This window comes from Equus asinus, chromosome 26, assembly GCF_041296235.1.
Source record: "Equus asinus isolate D_3611 breed Donkey chromosome 26, EquAss-T2T_v2, whole genome shotgun sequence".
NCBI classification, from domain to species: Eukaryota; Metazoa; Chordata; class Mammalia; order Perissodactyla; family Equidae; genus Equus; species Equus asinus.
In genome coordinates this window covers 28,105,813-28,126,445 of record NC_091815.1, presented here as the reverse complement: position 1 = coordinate 28,126,445, position 20,633 = coordinate 28,105,813, and the positions used below count along the sequence as shown (strand labels likewise).

Below are 20,633 nucleotides of genomic sequence, written 5' to 3'. Positions count from 1 at the left end.
CGGATTTAATTCATGGACTGCAACACCAGGAAGGAAAATCCAAACAGTCTGGCAATCTCATTGAGTTGCTGAGATGGAGATCAGAGATCAGGGAGGCCAAGATGGCTGAAATTTGTGGGACAGAGTACCCAAGAGGAGGGAGCTGCAGGCCGAGAGAGGGTTCCAGAAATCCACATGGGGTCCCCTTGAGTCTCTGGCTGAATATCAGTCCGTGTATGCATAGTGTGAAACTCCAAGAGGTCAGACAAGAACACCTTTCAAAGACAGAAGAATTCCCAGGGCTCACACAGGGCTGGAAATCTTTTGAGCTCCCTCCAACCAGAGCAGAGAGATCTCACTGAATACATGAGACATTCAGTAGGGGCCCAAAAGGACAAGACATCAGAAATAGAGTTAAGTTAGCCCTAGAATAAAGGCCATACTAGACCTGGCACCAAAGAGCTTAGAAACAGGCCCGGAAAGGATAAAAATAACCCACAAGTAACTTAACTGCCTACTGGAAAAAGTCCATGCCTCTTTCAAGTAATACATTCAACAAAGTAAACAATGTAAAATTCACAACATCTGTCCTCCAAAAAACAATTACCAGACACACAAAGGTGCAGGAAACTGTGACCCATAACCAAGAGAAAAGTCACTCAATTGAAACAGACTCAGAATTGACAGAGATGATGCAATTAGCAGACAAGGACATTAAACAGCTGTTATAGATACATTCATTATGCTGACAGATGTAAAGAAAAACATGAACATATTGCAGAGAGAAATGGAAGATACAAAAAAGAAGTGAATTGAGCTTCTAGAGATGAAATATGTAACATCTGAAATGAAAATTTTACTGGAGGGGATTACACAGATCAGACGCTGCAGCAGAAAAGAAAGGTAATTGGAAGAAAGCAAAAGACTGTATCCAAAATGAAGCACAAGAGGAAAAAAAGACTGACAATGAGCACAGAGCCTGAGCGACCTGAGGAATAAGAACAAGTGGTCTTACATGTGCGATGACAGTCCCAGAAAGAGAGGAGAGAAAGCGGGTAACAGAAAAAAGTATTTGAAGAAGTAATGCCCAAAATTTTTTCAAATTTAATGAAAACTATCAACTTGTAGATCCAAGAAGCTCAACAAAACCCAAGCAGGATAAACACATATACACACCAACACATCAAAGCACATTATAATCAATCGCTGAAGACCACTGATAAACAGAAAACCTTTTTTTTTTTTTTGAGGAAGATTAGCCCTGAGCTAACTGCTGCCAATCCTCCTCTTTTTTTTCTTTTCTTTTCTTTTCTTTTTTTGCTGAGGAAGACTGGCCCTGAGCTAACATCCGTGCCCATCTTCCTCTACTTTATATGTGGGACACCTACCACAGCATGGGTTGCCAAGTGGTGCCACGTCCACACCCGGGATCCAAACCAGCGAACCCCAGGCCACCGAAGCAGAACATGCGCACTTAACTGCTGCGCCACGGGGCCAGCCCCACAAACAGAAAATCCTAAAAGTAGTCAGAAGCGGGGAAAACACATTACACACAGAGAATCAAAGATAAAAGTGACAGTAGACTTCTTGTCAGAAAGTATACAAGCCAGAAGACAACGCAACAATGTGCTGAAAGGAAAAAACAACTGTCAGGGCCAGCCTGGTGGCATAGCAGTTAAGTTCATGCACTCCACTTTGGTTCACCAGTTCGGATCCTGGGTGTGGACCTATACACCGTTTATCAAGCCAGGCTGTGGCAGGCATCCCACATATAAAGTAGAGGAAGATGGGCATGGATGTTACTCAGGGCCAGTCTTCCTCAGCAAAAAGAGGAGGATTGGCAGCAGATGTTAGCTCAGGGCTAATCTTCCTCAAAAAGAAAACCCTGTCAACCTAGAATTCCATATCCAGCAAAAGATCCTTCAAAGAAGAAAGCACACTAATAAATTTTTCATACAAACAGAAGCTGGGAGAATTAACTGCCAGTAGACCCGAACTTCAAGAAATGTTAAAAGTTCTTCAGATAAAAAGAAAATAATACCAGATGGAAACCTGGACGTACATGAAGGAATGAAGAGTGTCAGAAACGGTAGCTGTGTGGGTAAATATAAAAGACATACTGCTCATGAAAAAAATTTCTTTAAAAGACATTACTTTTTAAGGAAACACATCCATATGAGCCTAATATACTGTGGGGCTCACAGACATGTAGAAGTAATATATATGACAAGAGCACCTCGAAGGATGGGAGGGAGAGATGGACGTATAATGTTGCACAGGTCTTGCAACTTATGTGAAGTGGCATAATGTTACTTGAAAGTATTTTGTAATAAATTAAACATGCATATTGTAAACCCAGAGCAACTAGTAAGAAAAATTTTAAAAGAAGCATAGTAAATAGTGGACATAAAACAGAATCCTAAAAATCTCAAGAAATCCAAAAGAAGGTAGTAAAGGGGCAACAGGGAACAAGGAAGAGATGGGACAAGTAGAAAACAAATAGCAAGTTGGCAGATTTAAACCCAACCCTATCGATAATTCCATTAAAGGCAAATAGTCTCAACCAGTGGTTGGCAAACTAGAGCCCACAGGCCAAATGTCACTTGCTGTCTGTTTCTGTACAGCCCACAAGCTAAGAATGGTTTTCACGTTTTTAAATGGTTAAAAAGAAATCGAAAGAAGAGTAATATTTCATGACACATGACATATAAAATTCAAACTGCACTGTCAGTGTCCCTACATAAAGTTTCATTGGAACACAGGCACACTCATCCATTTATGTATTGTCTGTGGCTGCTTTTGCACTATAATCAGAATTGAGCAGTTGCAACGGAGACTGATGGCCAGCAAAGCCTAAAACATTTACTATCAGGCCCAATACAGAAAAAGTGTGTCAACCCCTGCTCCAAGGCCTAAGTATATGTTGCCTATAAGAAACCCACTTTAGTGGCCAGCCCGGTGGCCGAGTGGTTAAGTTCGCGCACTCCGCTTCGGCGGCCCAGGGTTTCAGTGGTTTGGATCCTGAGCATGGATATAGCACAGCTCATCAGGCCATGCTGAGGCGGCATCCCACATGCCACAATTAGAAGGACCCACAACTAAAAGTATACAACTATGTACCAGGGGGCTTTGGGGAGAATAAGGAAAAAAAATAAAATCTTATTAGAAACCCACTTTAAATATAACAATATTGATAGACTGAAAAATAAAAGGATAGGAAAAAGATTTGCTATGCAAACACTAAGCATAAGAAAGCTGGGGTGGCTATATTCATACCAAAGGTAACTTCAGAATAAGGAATATTACCACGAATAAAGACAGAAGTTATGTAATGACAAAGGCGGTCAATCCATCAAGAAGACATAACAATCCTAAACATTTATGCACCTAATTACAGAGCTTCAAAATTCATGAAACAAAAAGTGATGGAATTGAAAAGAGAAATAGATACAATTTCTCCACAATTACAGGTGGAGGTTTCACCACTCCTCTCTCAATAATTGATCAAACAAGTAGACAGGAAATCAATAAGGATATAGAAGCCTTGAATAACACTACCAACCTACTGGCCCTAACTGCCATTTACAGAACACCGCACCCACCAACAGCAGAATGCACATCTGTGCAAGTGCACACAGAACAGGTACCAGGATTGACTGTACGCTGAGCTGTAAAACAAGTCTCAATAAATTTCAAAGGATTAAAATCCTACAGGGAATCTTCTCTGACCACAGTGGAACTAAACTAGAAATCAATAATAGAAAGATCTCCGGAAAATCCCCAAATCTTGGCTCCATCACTGTCTGGCTATGTGACCTTGGACTCACCTGTGAGGTAAGTACAATTGCAGGCCCCTCCTCACAGGGCTGTTGTGAGAGGGAGTTACATCTGGCACAGAGCAAGTGCTGTGCCCAAGTGTGTACTCTGTCTTGGTGACTCAGGACTGAGAGGCGCCCACTGGCCTGGCTACGGGATCCAAGGGCGGCCACTTGTCTGACCCTGGCCCCCTCTCTCCTCCTGCGTGTCAGGTGAGAGTGGCCAGGCTCCCTGCAGATGGCAGAGATCTGTGGGGCCTGAAGACAGGGGAGATGCTGAGAGGGGCTCCCAGACTGCCCGCTCCTCCAGCAGATCATAATGAAAACAGCAGCCGTCCTCTGCTGAGCACACGTGCACAGTGCTGTGCTAGGCACTGCGGTGGGGGTAGAGTGGAGCACAGAGGGATGAATAATATGCTTCCTGCAAAATAAAACCAAAATCCAACACATGAAGACCTAGGGTCTGATACAGCCTCTCCAGAAACCAAGCCTCTCCAAACCCATCCCAGCAGTCAGTGTCGTCATTCACTCAAGACAAAATTATTCAGTGCTTGGTACACACCAGGCACCACCTAGACCCCAAGGATACAACGTGGCTGACTGGTGGTGGTGATGCGGGGGAGGTGAGGCCACTCACTGAGAGAGCGTGGGGACACAGATGGGGAGTCCAATTTGGGAGTAAGGACACGAGCTCCATTTCTGACAAGTTGAGTTTTGAGGACGTCCGTCAGGCACCCATGGAGAGGTCTGGAGGTGAGGACTGGAAATGTCAGTTATGAACAGCAAGGGAAGCTGGGGGTGGATGAGATGGCCCTGGAGGGTACAGAGCAGTGGTCCCCAGGAAGGGAGCGCCCCAAGAGGTCTGAGGAGGGTATTCAGTTAGGCATGGGGCACTCCCAAGCCAGAGTGACTGAGGGGGCTCCTGCTGTCAGTGGCAGGGGCAGGTGTCTGACAATGCAGCCCTGGATGAAAAACAAGGAAAATCCGGTACGTGACTATCTGAGCCTAACTCCTTGGTACATAAAAATCAAAGTACTGTTTGCATGGTTATAAGAGAAACCAAAATCTCTAGAAATGCACCTATTGCTTAGACTGAAGAACAACTGGATGTCATTTTGTTTGAGGCTTTGCCAAGAACTATTCACCATTTGGGGAAATAACATCTCTGACAGGAGCTCCGCTCTGGTACTTGAATCACCAAGTCAAGACACTTGGACCAGCTGCATTAGAAAATCGCCACGTTCACAGTGATTTGTATTTGTACAAACATACCCATCCATGCACTATTTCAAAGTGTCAAGTCTTGAGTGTGGATGTAATTCTATTAAATAGTCTTACTTCTCATAATTCCAGACGTATCCATTATAAGTAGGTGCAACCACCTGACCACTGTATCCATCTTCCAGCACAGTTCTGCCCAAGCATTTACGTATCACTATTGTATTGTTTTATCATAAATCTCTTCCCTTTTTCTCCTTTGTATTGGAATTAGGGCATTTTATCGATTTGTTTTAAATCATGTGTGTAGATAGATATATTACCCTTGAATTTCGTCAGCATGGAAAAGGAGATGTTATAAAATATTTGCTGTAAAAAGAGGGTGTTGTGGGGTCAGCCTGGTGGCGTAGCAGTTAAGTTCGTGTGCTCCACTTCAGACCGGGATTTGCCAGTTCAGATCCTGGCACAGACCTAGCACGCCTCACCAAGCCACGCTATGGCAGGTGTCCCACATATAAAATAGAGGAAGATGGGCATAGATGTTAGCTCAGGGCGAATCTTCCTCTGCAAAAAGAGGAGGATTGGCAGCAGATATAGCTCAGGGCTAATCTTCCTCAAAAAAAAAAAAAGGGTTTTGCATTTGTGGGCGCTGAAAAATCACTGTTGTGGAGTGAGGAGTTCCACGTGAGATGGCAAGGGTGAACTGAAACAGAGGATCCAGAGGTAGGAGGAAACCAGAAGAGCACAGTAGCCTAAAAGCAGGAGTTTCTAGAAGGATGGCTAACAGGGTGTCCTGGACATATCAATAAAGGGGTCCCATGTGACCGTGGTGGAGCCGGGGGGAAGGGGAGCCAAGGTGCTGGCTAGATTGAAGGTTGTAGGCCTTTCTTGCCAAGAGGAGTTGAGGAAAATGGCAAAGCAGTGGCTGAAGTCATGGCCAAGTCTAACTGAAGGTAGACGGACAGGAAAGCAGGCAGGGTTCAGAGGGCAGGAAAGAGGGAGGTCAAAGGACTCACTTCACGGGAGTGAACGAGGGAGAGTCCAAGAGGGGCTGTGGTTGGGTACCACCTTGGAAACATTGATTTCCAAGGCAGAGCTGTCTGATGATGACGAGCCCTCGGGTTTAGCTGCAGGACGCTGTGACCAAGTGGACACTGGAGATGAGGGGCCCAGAAGGCAGGTTCTGGCCAAGCTGCTGCTGTTCAGGTGGCAGCCAAGTCCCCTAGGGTAGTGGCACCCACCCCCACCGCCTCAACACTGCCCCTAGCCTGCCGAATTACTGGGCCGGGGTCACGTGGAGATTAATCAACATCTGTTGAATGAGCGAATGTGCCGGAAGACTCAGGGTGGAGACGAAGTTGAGCCCAGGATCAAAGGCTCCAATGAGGGAGCGGGAGTGACTGGGGGCTTCCTGGGTGACAGCAATGGGAAGGAGCAGAGAACATCCAGCTGGAGAAGAGGGTCCCTCACTGAGGAACAGAAGGGATGGCCTGCAGAGAGGAGGTCACTGGTCCCCTTTCTGACCTGGGGACTTGGCCACATTCGTCACAGAAGATCTCCTCATGCACTCTCAGCCACCTCCTCACACACACAGCTCTCTCCTGCCTGTCTGGAATGCTCCCCACTCTTCTTGGCATAGATGTCTCTGTTTTAGCCATTAGGACTCAGGGTAGATGTCACTTCCCTGAGCACCCCATTCTCTCATGTCCTCTCTCACTGCGCCCTGTTTGGTTCCTCAGTGGCACAGTTTACTGCATCTGATGCATCATTATATTGGAAATGTTAATAAATTTCACTCGGGGTGTACGGTAGGCAGAAGAAAGCCTCCTCCCCACCCCCAAAGGATGTCTACATCCTAATCCCCGGAATTTGAGAGTATGTTCCCTTATGGTCTTTGCAAATCTGATTAAGTTAAGGAACGTGAGATGGGGGATTATCTTGGATTATCTGGGTGGGCCCAATGGAATCATAAGGGTCCTTATAAGTGGAAGAAGAAGGTCAGAGTCAAAGATTTGAAGATGTTAGGCTGCTGGCTTTGAAGATGGAGGAAGCGGCATGAGCCAAGGAATGCAGGCAGCTTCTAAAACCTGGAAAAGGCAAGGAAATGGATCCTCCCCTGGAGCCTCCAGAAGAAACAGCCCTGGCAACTCCTTGATTTTAGCCCAGGGAGATCTATTTCGGACCGCTGACCTCCAGAACCACAAGAGAATAAATTTATGCCATTTTAAGCCACTAAGTTTGTGTAATTTGTTGCAGTAGCAATAGGAAACTAATACAGGGTATAACACTTGAAATGACGCAAATCCATAAACATCAAAAAAAAAAAATCATCAAGATGCAAAAGTTTCAAAGCCAGTGGACCAAGTAAATTGCAAACAACTGCCATATGGTAGTTAGTCCCACTTAGTCGGGAGAGAAAAACCTGCCACCATTACAGTTGAATTGAACAAGTTCTGAGTTAGACAATATCTTTGGGACACGTTCTTGGTATAAAATATGACATCCTTGTGTTTACATATCTGTTTATTTACTCAGTGGCTCCTCTGCCTCTTGGGGGCTGATTCTTCACCTAAGTGCCTGGCTCATGGAGGGGCTCGAGAAGCATCTGTTGAATGACTGTTGATGCATGAATTCTGACTGACGGGAGGAGGTGAGGAAGAAGTGCTCTGAGAAGGGCCAATGCCTGGGATGGCCCTGGAGAGATCACCAGGGGTGGGGAGTAGGGCTGGGCTCAGGCAGCGGAGGGCCGGCTGGAGCGAGTGGTGCTGGGGAGGGAGCCAGGTTGGTCTGGCCCTGCCTCTAGCCAAATGTGTGTTCTTTAGCAAATCACTCCCTCTCTCTGGGTCTCAGTCTTCTAATCCATAAAACCAGGAGAATATTCTCTGTCCTAAGCATTTTCCTCAGCCTTCTGTGGTTCTAATGAGGGAAAGGAGGTGAGAAGACTTTTATGAACTGCTACCAAGCCCAGTTCTATTTAAAAGACACAGGTAGCTTTTGCACAGTGAAGGAAACCATCAACAAAACGAACAGGTAACTGACTGAACAGGAGAAGATATCTGCAAATCATACATCTGATAAGAGGTTAATACCCCAAATCTATTACAGAACTTACAGAACATAATATCAAAATAATAAACAACCCGATTAAAAAATGGGCAGATGACTTGAACATTTTTCCAAAGAAGACATAGAGATGCCAATAGGCACGTGAAAAGATGCTCAACATCACCAGTCAACAGGGAAATGCAAATCAAAGTCACAACGAGATACCACCTCATACCTTTTAGAATGGTGATTATTAAAAAGACAAAAAACAACAGGTGCTGGCAAGGATGTGGAGAAAAAGGAACCCTTGTACACCGCTGGTGGGAATGTAAATTGGCACGGCCACCACGGACAACAGTATGTAGGTTCCTCAAAAAATTAAAAACAGAACTACCATATGATCCAGCTATTCCACCTCTGGGTATTTATCTGAAGAAAATGAAAACACTAACTTGAAGAAATATATGCATCCTTATGTTCATTGCAGCATTATTTACAATAGCTAAGACTTAGAAGCAACCTAAGTGTCCATTCATAGGGGAATGGATAAAGAAGATATGGTATATGGATACAATGGAATACCACTCAGCCATAAAAAAGAATGAAATCTTGTCATTTGTGACAACAAGGATGGGATCTAGAGGGTATTATGCTAAGTGAAATAAGACAAATAAGACAGAGAAAGACAAACACCGTATGATTTCACTTATATGTGGAATCTAAGAAACAAAACAAATGAACAAATAAAACAAAACAGAAACAGACTCGTAGATACAAGAAACAAACTGGTGGTTACCAGAGAAGGGAAGGGTTGGAGGGGGCCGGTGAAATAGACGAAGGGGATTAAGGAGTACAAACTTCCAGTAATAAAATAAATAAGTCATGGGGATGTAATGTACAGAATAGGGGGTATAGTCTATAATACTGTAATAACTTTATATGGTGATAGATGGTTACTAGACTTATGGTGAATATTTTGTAGTGTATACAAAATGTCAAATCGCTGTTGTACATCTGAAACTAACATAGTATTGTATGTCAACTACACTTCAAAAAAAAAGACGAGTAGCAAATGTGAATGCCTATGGAGGCCAGGCCAGAAAGTGACTGAAGTAGGGGGACATAGGGGACTGAGGAATAGACATCGATACCAGGTGGGAATGCTGGCCGCACGCTACCGGATCTCCAGAACTTTCAAGAAGAATGAGAAATCTGGATATGGTGAATTTGTCCAATTTTTAAATGTTGCCAACTAACTCAAAAAAGTTTTAAACTGTGGGCCAGACACCACCAGTTAGGTGCAGCATCTTCTCTGACATGCTGACTTGGAGCTTGTCTCAGGGGCAAAATAAGTTCTGTCCAAGTTACTGGGTCCCCTGTGGGACTTTGAGGGAGCAGGCGTCCCTGTCTGGGCTTCAGTCTCTGCCTCTGGACAGTGAAGGCTGCCCCGGCTCAAGGATTCTAAGTCTCTGTGACTGCCAGGGCAAGGTCCAAGACAGTGATGGCAACGCTGATGCTGTTCTGATTATAACCCCTCGTGTCAGTAGTCGCACCTTCCCATAGCAGCCTCACAATTCCTTACAACCTGAGATGTGGGCATTTTTATCCTCATTTTTCAGATAAGGAGACTGAGGCACAGAGAGGGGGTGTGCCCTACCCAAGGTCACACAGGTAGCGAGTGGCAGAGTGGGGCTCAGCTTCCCCCACCCCACTCCCTGGCATGAGCTGGCGGTGGGGAACAGGGACCCGCCCAGGCCTCAGGAGGACCCCCCAGCCCTGGGTGGGGCAGACAGAAAGCCTCTTACCAGACTCCGCTGACGCAGCGCGTGGACAGTGCCCGGGGCATAATCTCCGAGCCCTGCTGCATGAAGCCCCCCACGGGGAACCAGAGGCTGTTGCCCAGTGTGTACTGGTTCTCCAGGATGTGGGGGCGCGCCCGCAGGCACGGGTGTGGGTTATACCACTCATAGGGGCTCAGCCTGTGGAGAGACGGAGGGGGTGTGGATGGGGCCGAGTGGGGAGAAAAAGGAGGGAAGCAGGAGAGAGACAGAGCCACCATGATCAGAAGAGATGAGGAGAGAGAGAGAAAAAGGAAGGGAAAAGAGAGACAGAGAGATGAACAGAGAGAGACACAGAGAGAGAGAGAGACACACACACACAGACAGAAACAGAGAAAGACAGAATGAATGGGAAGGGGAGAGGCCCAGAGAGAGAACCACAGAGCAAAAGTCAGAACCACGAGGGCGGAAGAGGAGAGAAGGCCCAGAGAGGGGGCCAGAAGGGAGAAGGGAGGGTGCAGAGAATCCGAGGCCCCAAGTGGAGGCCAAGGATGGTCAGGACAGACGACAGAATGTGCAGGTCAGTCACAGAGTGCCCCCGCTCATGCCTCCTCCCCACTCCCTCTCCCTGGGCAGCCGGCAGTGGACTCACCTGGCAGCCAGGAACAGGACGCAGCTGACAGCCAGGTAGGCGAGAAGCATGAAGAGCCACACAGCAGGGGAGAAGGGGTCCAGGAAGGAGAAGTAGCCAGGCTTGCGGCCCTGGGGGGAGAGGGAGTGAGCCCCGGAGCCACCCTGACCTGAGCCCCTGAGCCACATCCTTAGCCCCTGCCCGCCCCCAGGGGCCCAGGAGCCTGATTAGCCCATCAAAGGTCCAGCCCACAGCCTCTGCTTCCCTTGGGGACAGAGGCGTCTGGCCCCACTGCCAGCTCCTGCCCCAAGCCTCCATGTCTCCGGGGGAACCGTACCATGTGCACACGGTAGAGGATGCTGATCCCCAGGGTCATGAAGGGTTTGGAGAAGTCGATGACCTTCTCTCGCTCAGCTGTGATGGTGAACGCAGCCACAGCCAGGTCTGCCTTCTGCTGGAGGGGAAGCAGGGTGGGGGCAGAGGGGCGGGCCAGGGAGACAGATGGGCAGTTAGAGAGAAACGCACTGAGAGAGATTATCAGAAGCCAAGAGAGAGGCAAAGAGAAAGGAGAACAGGAGGGGCCAGGAGCCTGGACTGGCTCCAGGAGTGCACCATGGGCCCCAAATTGGACCCTCGTCATCTCACATCTGCTGTAACAGGCTCCTGTGGCCTCTTTCCTGCCCGGCTGCCCCGCCCCATCCAATCCCCCTCACCCCCCGGCAAGCTCATTAACGCCCTGCTTTATAAAACCTACCACTGACCCTACCTCCCCACCCTGGGGGCCTGGAGAGAGCCTGAGATTGGAGGTGAGATGCCTGGACACTGACCCACTCAGGACCCTCTTTGGGCCTTGGTTTCCTCCCCTGTCTTAACAGTTAACAAGATGGAACAGTTATTAATGTGCTGACTGTGTGCCAGGCTCCATGCCAGATAGCGTTTTACTGAGATTACCTTGTATGCTTCTCCCAATAGCTCCCTGAGGGCAACTATTAGCACCATTTTATAGACGGGGAAACTGAGTCTCAGAGAGGCAAAGGCACTGGCCAGTAAAGGCAGGAGCTGGGGACCCTAAAGCAGAAATGTGACCTCTATTCTCCTGCCCCCAGCAGGCACTAGTGATCTAGATGAGCGCATGAAGGCACTGCTGAGACCCAGGGCCAGTGCCCAACTCAACTGAGATGATGACCTCAGGGGACGCTGCATGAGGTCCTGAGCGGGGGAGCTGGGAGGGTTGCCTGGGGTCCAGGTCTGAAGGGATGAGGGTGGGGTATGGGTAGGTGGGACAGGAGAAGGGTTTGGGTTGGGTTCTGGCTAACACATCTGGAATCTCTGATCCAAAAGAGCCATCTGGCTCAGGCCCAAGGGACGGTAGCCAGCCTTTCGCTGTGGGCTAGACACAAGACTGGGAAAAAGCCTGGCACTCTGCATGCCCCGCCACACAGATTTACACACACTGAGCACTGTACATGGTCACGTCTACACCACCACCACCATGTGCACACCACACCACACCCCAACATGGGTGCCCAGACACAGGCCAACCCAGCCATACACCATCCACAAGGATGCAGGCCGACAGACACATACCCTACACACAAGTGTAGGGAGGAGGAAAGACACAAGCGGAGGTGGGGAACATTCTCTGGAGGCAGAGTGCACACACTTGCACACATGGCCCTCACATACGTACATACATGGGGGAGCAGGCAGGGCAGGGCGCTGGGAAGAGCCCGGAGCAGGAGTGGGGAGCCCCGAGCTCGCTGGGTGACCTCAGGCAGGGGTTTCCACATCTCTGGGCCTCAGTTTGCTCATCTGTAAAAGGGGGGGGGGGGGAAGTTGGGCAAGATGGCTACACAGCTCTCCAGGTCCTGGGGTTGGGACTGGGCTCCCAGGATGCCCCCTTTCAGGCATAATGACTCCATCCCCCAGGCTTCAACCAGGCCCCAGCACTGACTCCAAATTCAACCAGAGACCTCTCCCTGGGGTGGAAATAAAAGAGTCAAGGTCCTGGATCACTGGCCAAGGGGGAGACACAAACTCATCCCAAAGGGGCTGAGAGTGAGAGCACACGAAGTAATACAGGCCCAGGCAGAACCCAGGTCAGGAGAGAGGGCACAGGCCCAAAAGATAACCACAAGGTAGAGAGGTGGCACGGGCTGAAAACAAAACCAAGGTCAAGGAGAGATCACGTGGGGCCCAAATGAAATCCAGGATCAGGGAGAGAAGAGAGAGATCTCAAAGACAACTCGACACCGAGGAGAGGGGACAGACTCAAAAGATAAACCAAGAGTAGAGAGAGATGGCAGGTCAAATAACTAACGCAGGGGTAGGGAGAGACGGCGTCGGCCCTGGTATGACTTGGGAGCGGAGAGAGACAGCACAGCCCCAAAGCAGTGTCCAGAGGTGGCAATGTGTGGCCAGGGCCCAGGACACGGCTGATGCGGAGCACACCTGGGAATCCCTGCGCACCGAGTGAGGGGCTGTTCCCCCTCCCCGTGCTCTTGCCACTGACTGAGACATGGATTGTCAGCAACAACGACAGCTCATACAGGAACCCAATTATTTTTATGCACCCACAGGGAGTCTGTCCTGGCAAGACCCTCCACAGGGCCCAAGTCCCATATCAGAAAGCAGGAGGCACTGGCTTCTCAGAGGGGCTCAGGAGGGCCCTGGTGGTCCCTATGCTCAGGAGCCCACTTCCTCCCTGAGGCCTGCAGGGCTCCCGGCTCCTTTCTGTTCCATCCCTTGCTCAGCTCACTGGCTTCCTCACCAGCTCCTGAGACCCTGTCTCAGGCCCAGCACCTAGGCCAGGCCTGCCTCTTCTCTTTCACTTCTCCTGCAGGAGCAAGGACAGAGAAACCCTCCAGGATCTGTTTAATTCTCTCCACCTCCACCCCGAGGCCCAGACCACCCATATCTCTCTCCTAACAACCCCATTAGTCTCCTCACCAGCCTCCCTACTGCTGCTCATAACCTCCCAATGCAAAGGGATAGTCCACGGTTTAAAATCTGTCAGTGGCTTCCCATTGTACTGAAGGCAAACCCTCTGATGGCCAAGAGGCCCTGCATGATGTGAGATCCACTTGCCCACTGGCCTCACCTCACGCCCTTCCCCTCGCCCGCTTGGCTCCAGCCACAATGGTACTTTTTGCTCTTTACCACAAAAGGCTCGTTCTCTACCCCAGGGCCTCTGCACTTGCTCTTCCCCAGCTCTTCCTCACCTCTTCAGCCCTCCCCACAGCAGCCTCCAGACCCCACATCCCCCACCCCAGGGTCCTCTCCTTCACAGGACCTACTGCCTTGTTCCATATCCTTCTTAGCACTACTGGAGATGACCTTGCCTGTTGGCTTATTAATGGTCCGTCTTCCCTACTAAATTTCCAGTTCCTTCCCTGGCTGGTTAGAGGTGCACCCCAGAGCTTACACAGAGGTTCCCAACAAATGCTGCTTGTTTTTGACCAAATCCAGCCTCTCTGAATGCACCCAAGGCTGCTATGGCTCCCCACTGCGTTCCTCTCACTATCCCTCTCGTGCCAGCTGCTCTCTGGCCTCTGTACCCTTGAGCAGTGGGGCAAGTAGAAACAAACCATTTTTACGAACACATATAGTACAGGAAATTAAACTGATGCTTTTAAAACAGAAAGAGATCACAACTTTTAAGAGAAAGAAGAAAGATTTTTGTTCTAGAAAACTCTGTTAAGAGCTGAGCATTGAATTTAGCTGAGAGCTTTCTCGCAGCCAAGGTGAAAAGGGGGAAAAAACCCAGCTTTGCCTGCCCCACTCCACCCTGCAGAACTGGATCCCACCATCCCTCCAGGGCCCCCTCGAATCTTCCCTCCTCTGCGATGCCTTCTGTGGACCCCCCACATTCTGGACACTCCTTGATCTCAGCACTTAGCTGAGTTCAAAAAATATCTGTTTGCTTCTTGGCCTCCTTTATGAAACCTTCAGAGGCAGGGCCAGCTGGATGCACTGTGAATCTCCTCTGCTGAAAGCCCGGGAATGTCACCCCTCCCCGGGACCTCCCAGACAGAGACACTGCTCCTTCCCTGGGCTGGAACAGAACCCCATGGTGGTCCAGATGCTGGCACTTACAGGGCACTTACCCTGAGGCCACCGTTCCAGGGCTGTCCCTCCCCAGAGAAGCTCATTTAGTCCCCAAAGAAACCCTATATGGAGGACCCTCATTCCCACCACTTTACACGTGAAGAAACTGAGGCACAGTGAAGGTAAGTACCTGGCTCTAGATGACCTCAGGATTCAGAACCACTCTCCCTCAGAGGGGGCTTCACCTGTCTGCACGGGCCCCCATGGCCAGGGGCATCTGAGGCCGGGGTCTAGGTGTGTGACTCCTCCCTGGTCCCAGGAAGCTCAGGAAATGAGTGACAAGTGACTAGAAGAGTGAGTGGGTCCTTGAACCTCCCATGAATATGCAGCAAACGCAGACCCTATCATCTCCCCAGTGACATCTCAAGAGAAGCCCCGGGCATCCTTGACACACATCCCCCTCACGCCTCACTGCATCTATCCTCAAGCCCTCCTAAGGAGATTTCACGACCTGCCCCCCCCAAACACCTCTGGAATCCAGTTGCTTCTGTCCACCTCCACTGTGCTGCCCCTGCCCAGATCGCCATCTGTCAGGACTGGAAAGCTGGTCTCTGCCTCCTCAGCCACTCAGCAGGCAGCCTGAGGGATCCCAGAAACTACAACCTGGTCACTGTGCCCTCTGCCTAAACCCTGCGATAACTCTCATTCTTCTTATACTGTCATCCAAACTCCTCACCCGGCCCGGACTACCTCACCAGCCTCACCCCCACTGCTGTGGACTGAGGTTTGTGTCCCCCTAAAATGCACATGTTGAAATCTTAACCCCCAATCTGATGGGCTTAAGAGATGGGGGCCTTTGGGAGCTTAGGTCATGAGGTGGCGCTAATGAATGGGATTAGTGCCTTTATAAAAGAGGCCTCAGAGAGCCCTCTTGCCCCTTCCTCCATGTGAGGACACAGCAAGAAGATGGCCATCTGTGAACTAGGAAGTGAGCCCTCACCAGACACCGAATCTGCCAGCACCTTGATCTTGGACTTTCAGCTTCCAGAACTGTGAGAAAATAAATTTCTATTGTTTATAAGCCACCCAGCCCATGGAGTTCTGCTACAGCAGCACAAACAGATGAAGATACCCACCATCTTGCCCTGTATGCCAAGATTGCAGCCACTCTGACCATTCTGTCTGTTCATTCATTTATTCACCTGCTTGACAAACATTGGCGGAACACCCACCACTGGCCAGGCACAAGTCTACCTTTGGGAATACAGCAGTGAGTATAAACACATGTCAGGTAGTGACAAATGCTGTGAAACAAAACAAAGCAGGCCAACACCATTCAGACTGCCACACACTCCCCGCTGTGGGGAGGTCTCGAGTACAAACATGAAGGAAGTGTAGGAGGGAGGCATGAGCAGACCTGTGGAGAAAGTTCCAGGCTGAGGGACCAGCAGGCACAAGCCCTGAGGCGGGAAGTGACTTGCAGTGTCCAGGCTGGAGCAGAATGGGAGGGGTGGGAAAGGCAGCAGAGCGGGGACCAGAGCCCTGGAGGGCCCTGCAGGCCATGGTGAAGGGACTGCATTCTACTCCGAGGGCAACAGGGGAAATCACTCGGAGAGCGTGAGCAGAGGGGTGACGTGATCTGGCTACCATGAGGACAGATCAGAGAGGCAAGAATGGAAGGGGGAGGGCTGGCCCCGTGGCCGAGTGGTTAAGTTCGCGTGCTCCGCTGCAGGCGGCCCAGTGTTTCGTCAGTTCGAATCCTGGGCACGGACATGGCACTGCTCGTCAGACCACGCTGAGGCAGCGTCCCACATGCCACAACTAGAAGAACCCACAACGAAGAATACACAACTATGTACCGGGGGGCTTTGGGGAGAAAAAGGAAAAAATAAAATCTTTAAAAAAAAAAAAAAAAAGGAATGGAAGGGGGAGGCAAGGGGCTGACTGATGATGTCCACGGAGATGCTGGGGCGGGCCAAGTGGTGGAGGAGAGAGGTGGTCAGATTTGGGTTTCATTCTGAAGGGAGGACAGGCAGATCCTTAAATGCTGCAAGTTCCTTCGAGGCTCCTCTCAGAGCCTTGAGAACCCCCCTCCCACCTCCTCCTCCCCCTTCATTTCCCAGCAGAGACACCTATTTCTTAGAGAACACTTCCCTCCCCAAGGGGACTCCGACAGTCAACAGCCGTTTAATCTCTGCAATGAAATCAGGAAGAATTCAAATGATGAGCCACCTGTAGAAATGACGGGGTTGTCTACATGCCTAAAAGCCAATTAAAGCACTTATGATTGTCCCCCAGCTCCAAATCCACCCTCTATACCGGCTCTGCGCCAACTACATTTCTGTTTTGCCATCGGCTCCCTGTCAGGCTCTACCAATAGGGGGCGCTAAAGGGAGGCTGCAAGGCTGGAGGAGGGAGAAGCTGCTCCTTCCCGTCTCCCCCCAGGTCCCTAGCCTCGTTTCTGCAGCCTTGGAAGCAGCAGCTCTTCCTGGGGGCAGCAGACAAATCCAGTTTGCAGCTTTCCAACACCTGCAGAAGCAGCCTCAACTCTCAGAGACACCAGCACCAGCCAGCGAGTGTCCCCCCGTTAGGGTAAGAGTTTCATCTCCACAGAGCCCTTCCTATAAGTTCCCAGTAGTTTCAGCTCTTCCCTTTGTTTCTTCAGAACTAGGGACATAGCCCCTTCCTACCTTCCTACCTCCATGATACCTGAGAGCAAGGATGTGCAAATTTTGCCCTCAGGCGAAGCCCAGCCCATCTGCCTGATTTTGTAAATAAAGTTTTATTGGAACACAGCCAAGCCCATTTGTTTAGGTATTATCTATGACTACTTTCCATATGATGGGAGCGCTGAGTAGTTTTTGTTTGTTTTTGCTGAGGAAGATTCGCCCTGAGCTAACATCTGTTGCCAATCCTCCTCTTTTTTTTCTCTTTTTTTATGTGAGCTGCCGCCACAGCATGGCCACTAACAGATGAATGGCGTAGGTCTGCACCCAGAAACCAAACCTGGGCCGCTGAAGCGGAGCACGCCAAGCATAACCACTAGGCTATAGGGGCTGGCCCAGAAGCACTGAGCAGTTTAGACAATATGACCTGAAAGCTGAAAATATTTACTATCTGGTCCTTTACAGAACAAGTTTGCTGATCTCTGCCTTGGAGTTCACTTTCACCTTCTCAGTTACCTAGTTAACAACTTCATTCCTAGTAAATAATTCTCCACATTCAAATATCTGGGGAGGTTTGTCTCCTGGTAGGACCCTGATTGATGCAGGAATGACAACACCCAGGTCACATGAGCGCTTAGGTCACAAGGTCACTCCCTCTCCTGCAGGCAGGTGTGCGGTCCCTAGAAGGGACCAGAAATGCGCAGTTTCTCAAAAGGAGAACAGGTATCTGCAGAAGGGAGAGTGATTCGCTCCCAAACCCTAGAGGTCTACAGTGTGAGTCACCTCTCGGTGCCTTATCCCTCTTTGCCACCAGCACTCCACACATTCCTAGATCTGCTGGGTCATCAGGCCCAGGTGGCAGATCGGCGGCAGAGCCTTCGAGTGCTCTGGGCCTCCCTCAAAATGAAAAGCCCTCTGGGCTGTTTGGTAAATGGACTGCAGTAGCACACCTGACTTAGACCCAGGAATAAGCTGCTGCCCAAATCCAGAACGCCCACCAAATGTGGCCAGTATCAGCCAAGCAGCACCCCCTCTGAGGTCTGAATTTCAGCTCCATTGGGCCCCTCATCTGAGTTTCAAAGTTTTAATCTTCCTGACTTCTTCCCCTGTCCTCTCAGCCCCCAGGGTGCCAGCTGCTTCCTGCAGCTGCTACCTCCATGCCCTCTCAGTTTTCTGTTTCCTCTTTCAGTTAGCTGGTTAACAACTTTACATCTTGTTAACAATTAGTATACCAAATTCTCTCTGTTCAAGTAACTGGTAGTGTTTTCGTCTCCAGATTGGACCCTGACTAACAGATAGCAGCAGAGGATTTATTGCCAACCCCCTTACTAAATGCTACCTCCTGCTCAGGAGAGCTGATCAGCATACCGTTAACAATGTAAGAGACCAGCTAGATGCTGGGTGGTCTGTCAAGATCAAGTTTCCTGTGGTCTACATAATGGCAGAAAGCAAGAGAGTTGATGTCACCTTGAGACAAGACTGAAGGTGTGCACCCCTGGCTTCTGGTGGCCCTTAGAAAGTGCTAGAGAGAAAAAAACATTTGCCAGGGCAGTAGCTCACACCAGCCGCCAAGGGCTGTGTTGACGCTCTAGTAAAGATACTTCATTGGGTCAGCAACTGCAACTGGAGTCAACACCTGATTCCGTTTGCAGTAATCCACAGCCATTCTCCAAGACCCATCTGCCTTCTGCACAGGCCAAACGGGCCGGCTGAACGGGGTTGAGATCACTAACACCCCTGCTTCTCTCAAGTGTTAATGATGGCGCTCATCTCCACAATCCCCCCAAAGGCTGCAGAATTGCTTTTGGATTACTATCCTGGGAAAGACGGGGAGTTCTAGGGTATTCCACTTGGCTCTTTCGACCATAATGGCCCTGACTCCACAGGTCAGTGAGCCAATGTGGGATTCTGCCAGCTGCCACATATGTCTATTCCTATTATACAGCCAGGTCCTGGGAAAAGACAGGGTGGGTCCACAGACCTATCAGGCTCATTCTGGGATGAACTTGAGTTCAGACTCCATCTGTCACCTGACTACATAAGCCCCACTTACACGGCCATGTCCACCAGTCAAAATGGTTTGCCATCAATGAAAATGCCAGGGGGCTGTCTAAATATCTGAAACCCAATCAAAACCCTCAAGGCTGAGAAGGAGCCTGTATAGAAACTGGTGTCATCTTTCTGGAAAGCAGTTCAACAATATATCCCAAAAGCCACAAAAAGGGTCTTCCTCTTTCACTCAGTCATTCTATTCAGAAAATTAATCCTAATCAGCTGCAATGCAGGCAAAGCTTTTGTGCACAAAGATGTCTGCATGTGGTTGTTGATAACTAAAATATCTGGAAGCAACTAAATATAAAAAATGCCTCAATAAATTACAATACATCCACGTGGGGATTAATATGCAGCAATGTAACATTCTGTTTAGGTTAAAAGAATAAGATATTACTTTTGGCCTTTCAGATTGGCAAAGACTTTTTTTAAAAGATTGATAATACCCATTGTTGGCAAGAGTGTGGGAAGTTTGACATTCTTGAGTACTTCTGGTGGGAATATAAATTGGTGGAACCTTTTTGAACAGCCATTTGGCAGTAAACACTTAAAAAACATTCACACCCTTTGACCCAGTGCTTCCACTGCTTGGAATTTATCCCTCATGAACATGCCCACAAATCCACAGGTCCGGTTGATGGTGGCATTGTCTATACTAGCAAAAACTGGAAACCACCCAAGTATCCATCAATAGGGGATGAGTTAAATAATTCATGCTCAGCCGCTCACTGAAATCTGTATGTCTGCACTTGAATTTCAAATAGGATCATCTCCAATGATCCATGCCCAGAGATAGCTCCTATGTCCCCAATGCCACCAAACTGTCCCCCCATGTCCTCCCCATGGTGGAATATGGCCTCACCATTCACTTAGCTGCTTCAGCCAAACCCACAGTCACCCTTGGTCCTGCTCTCTCTCTTGCACACATACAGGCCCTTGGCACTGACGCCACTCAAGCACAAGCCAGCAGCTTCTCTCTTCCGCGCCCTCCAATGGCCTCCGAAATGGACCGTCCTGTTTCTACTGTTGCTCCACTACAGTTATTTCTCAGAAAGCAGCCAAAGTAATCATTTTTAAATGATTTATAAATTAAATCAAGGTCGTACATCCACATAAAGGAACATTATTCAGCCATAAAAAGGAATGCTACAAATGTGGATGAACCTCGAACACACTATGCTAAGTGAAAGACCCCAGGCGCAAAAGGCCACATATGGGATGATGCCATTTCTATGATATATCTAGAATAAGGAAATCTATGGAGACAGAGATCAGAGTGGTGGTTGCCAGGGGCTGGGAAAGGGGGAATGGAGACCGACTGCTTAACAGGTATGGAGTTTTCTCTTGGAGTCATGAAAAATGTTTTGGAACTAAACAGAAGAGCTGATTGCACAACATTGTG

The 20,633-nt window shown here is 49.1% G+C and overlaps 1 protein-coding gene across 3 annotated transcripts in view; it reads right to left on the bottom strand.

The window, feature by feature from the left end:
• Positions 1-20,633, bottom strand: part of GRIK5 (glutamate ionotropic receptor kainate type subunit 5) — a 56,158-nt gene that overhangs the window by 8,945 nt on the left and 26,580 nt on the right. For 2 of the 3 annotated variants that reach the window (XM_070499112.1, XM_070499114.1), the window contains 3 exons: positions 10,804-10,920; positions 10,488-10,597; positions 9,863-10,036 (listed from right to left, as the gene is read on the bottom strand). In XM_070499112.1, coding sequence (XP_070355213.1) covers positions 9,863-10,036; positions 10,488-10,597; positions 10,804-10,920 — 401 coding nt within the window. The remainder of the gene's footprint in view (positions 1-9,862; positions 10,037-10,487; positions 10,598-10,803; positions 10,921-20,633) is intronic. The other variant, XM_044760322.2, reaches the window with a different exon arrangement.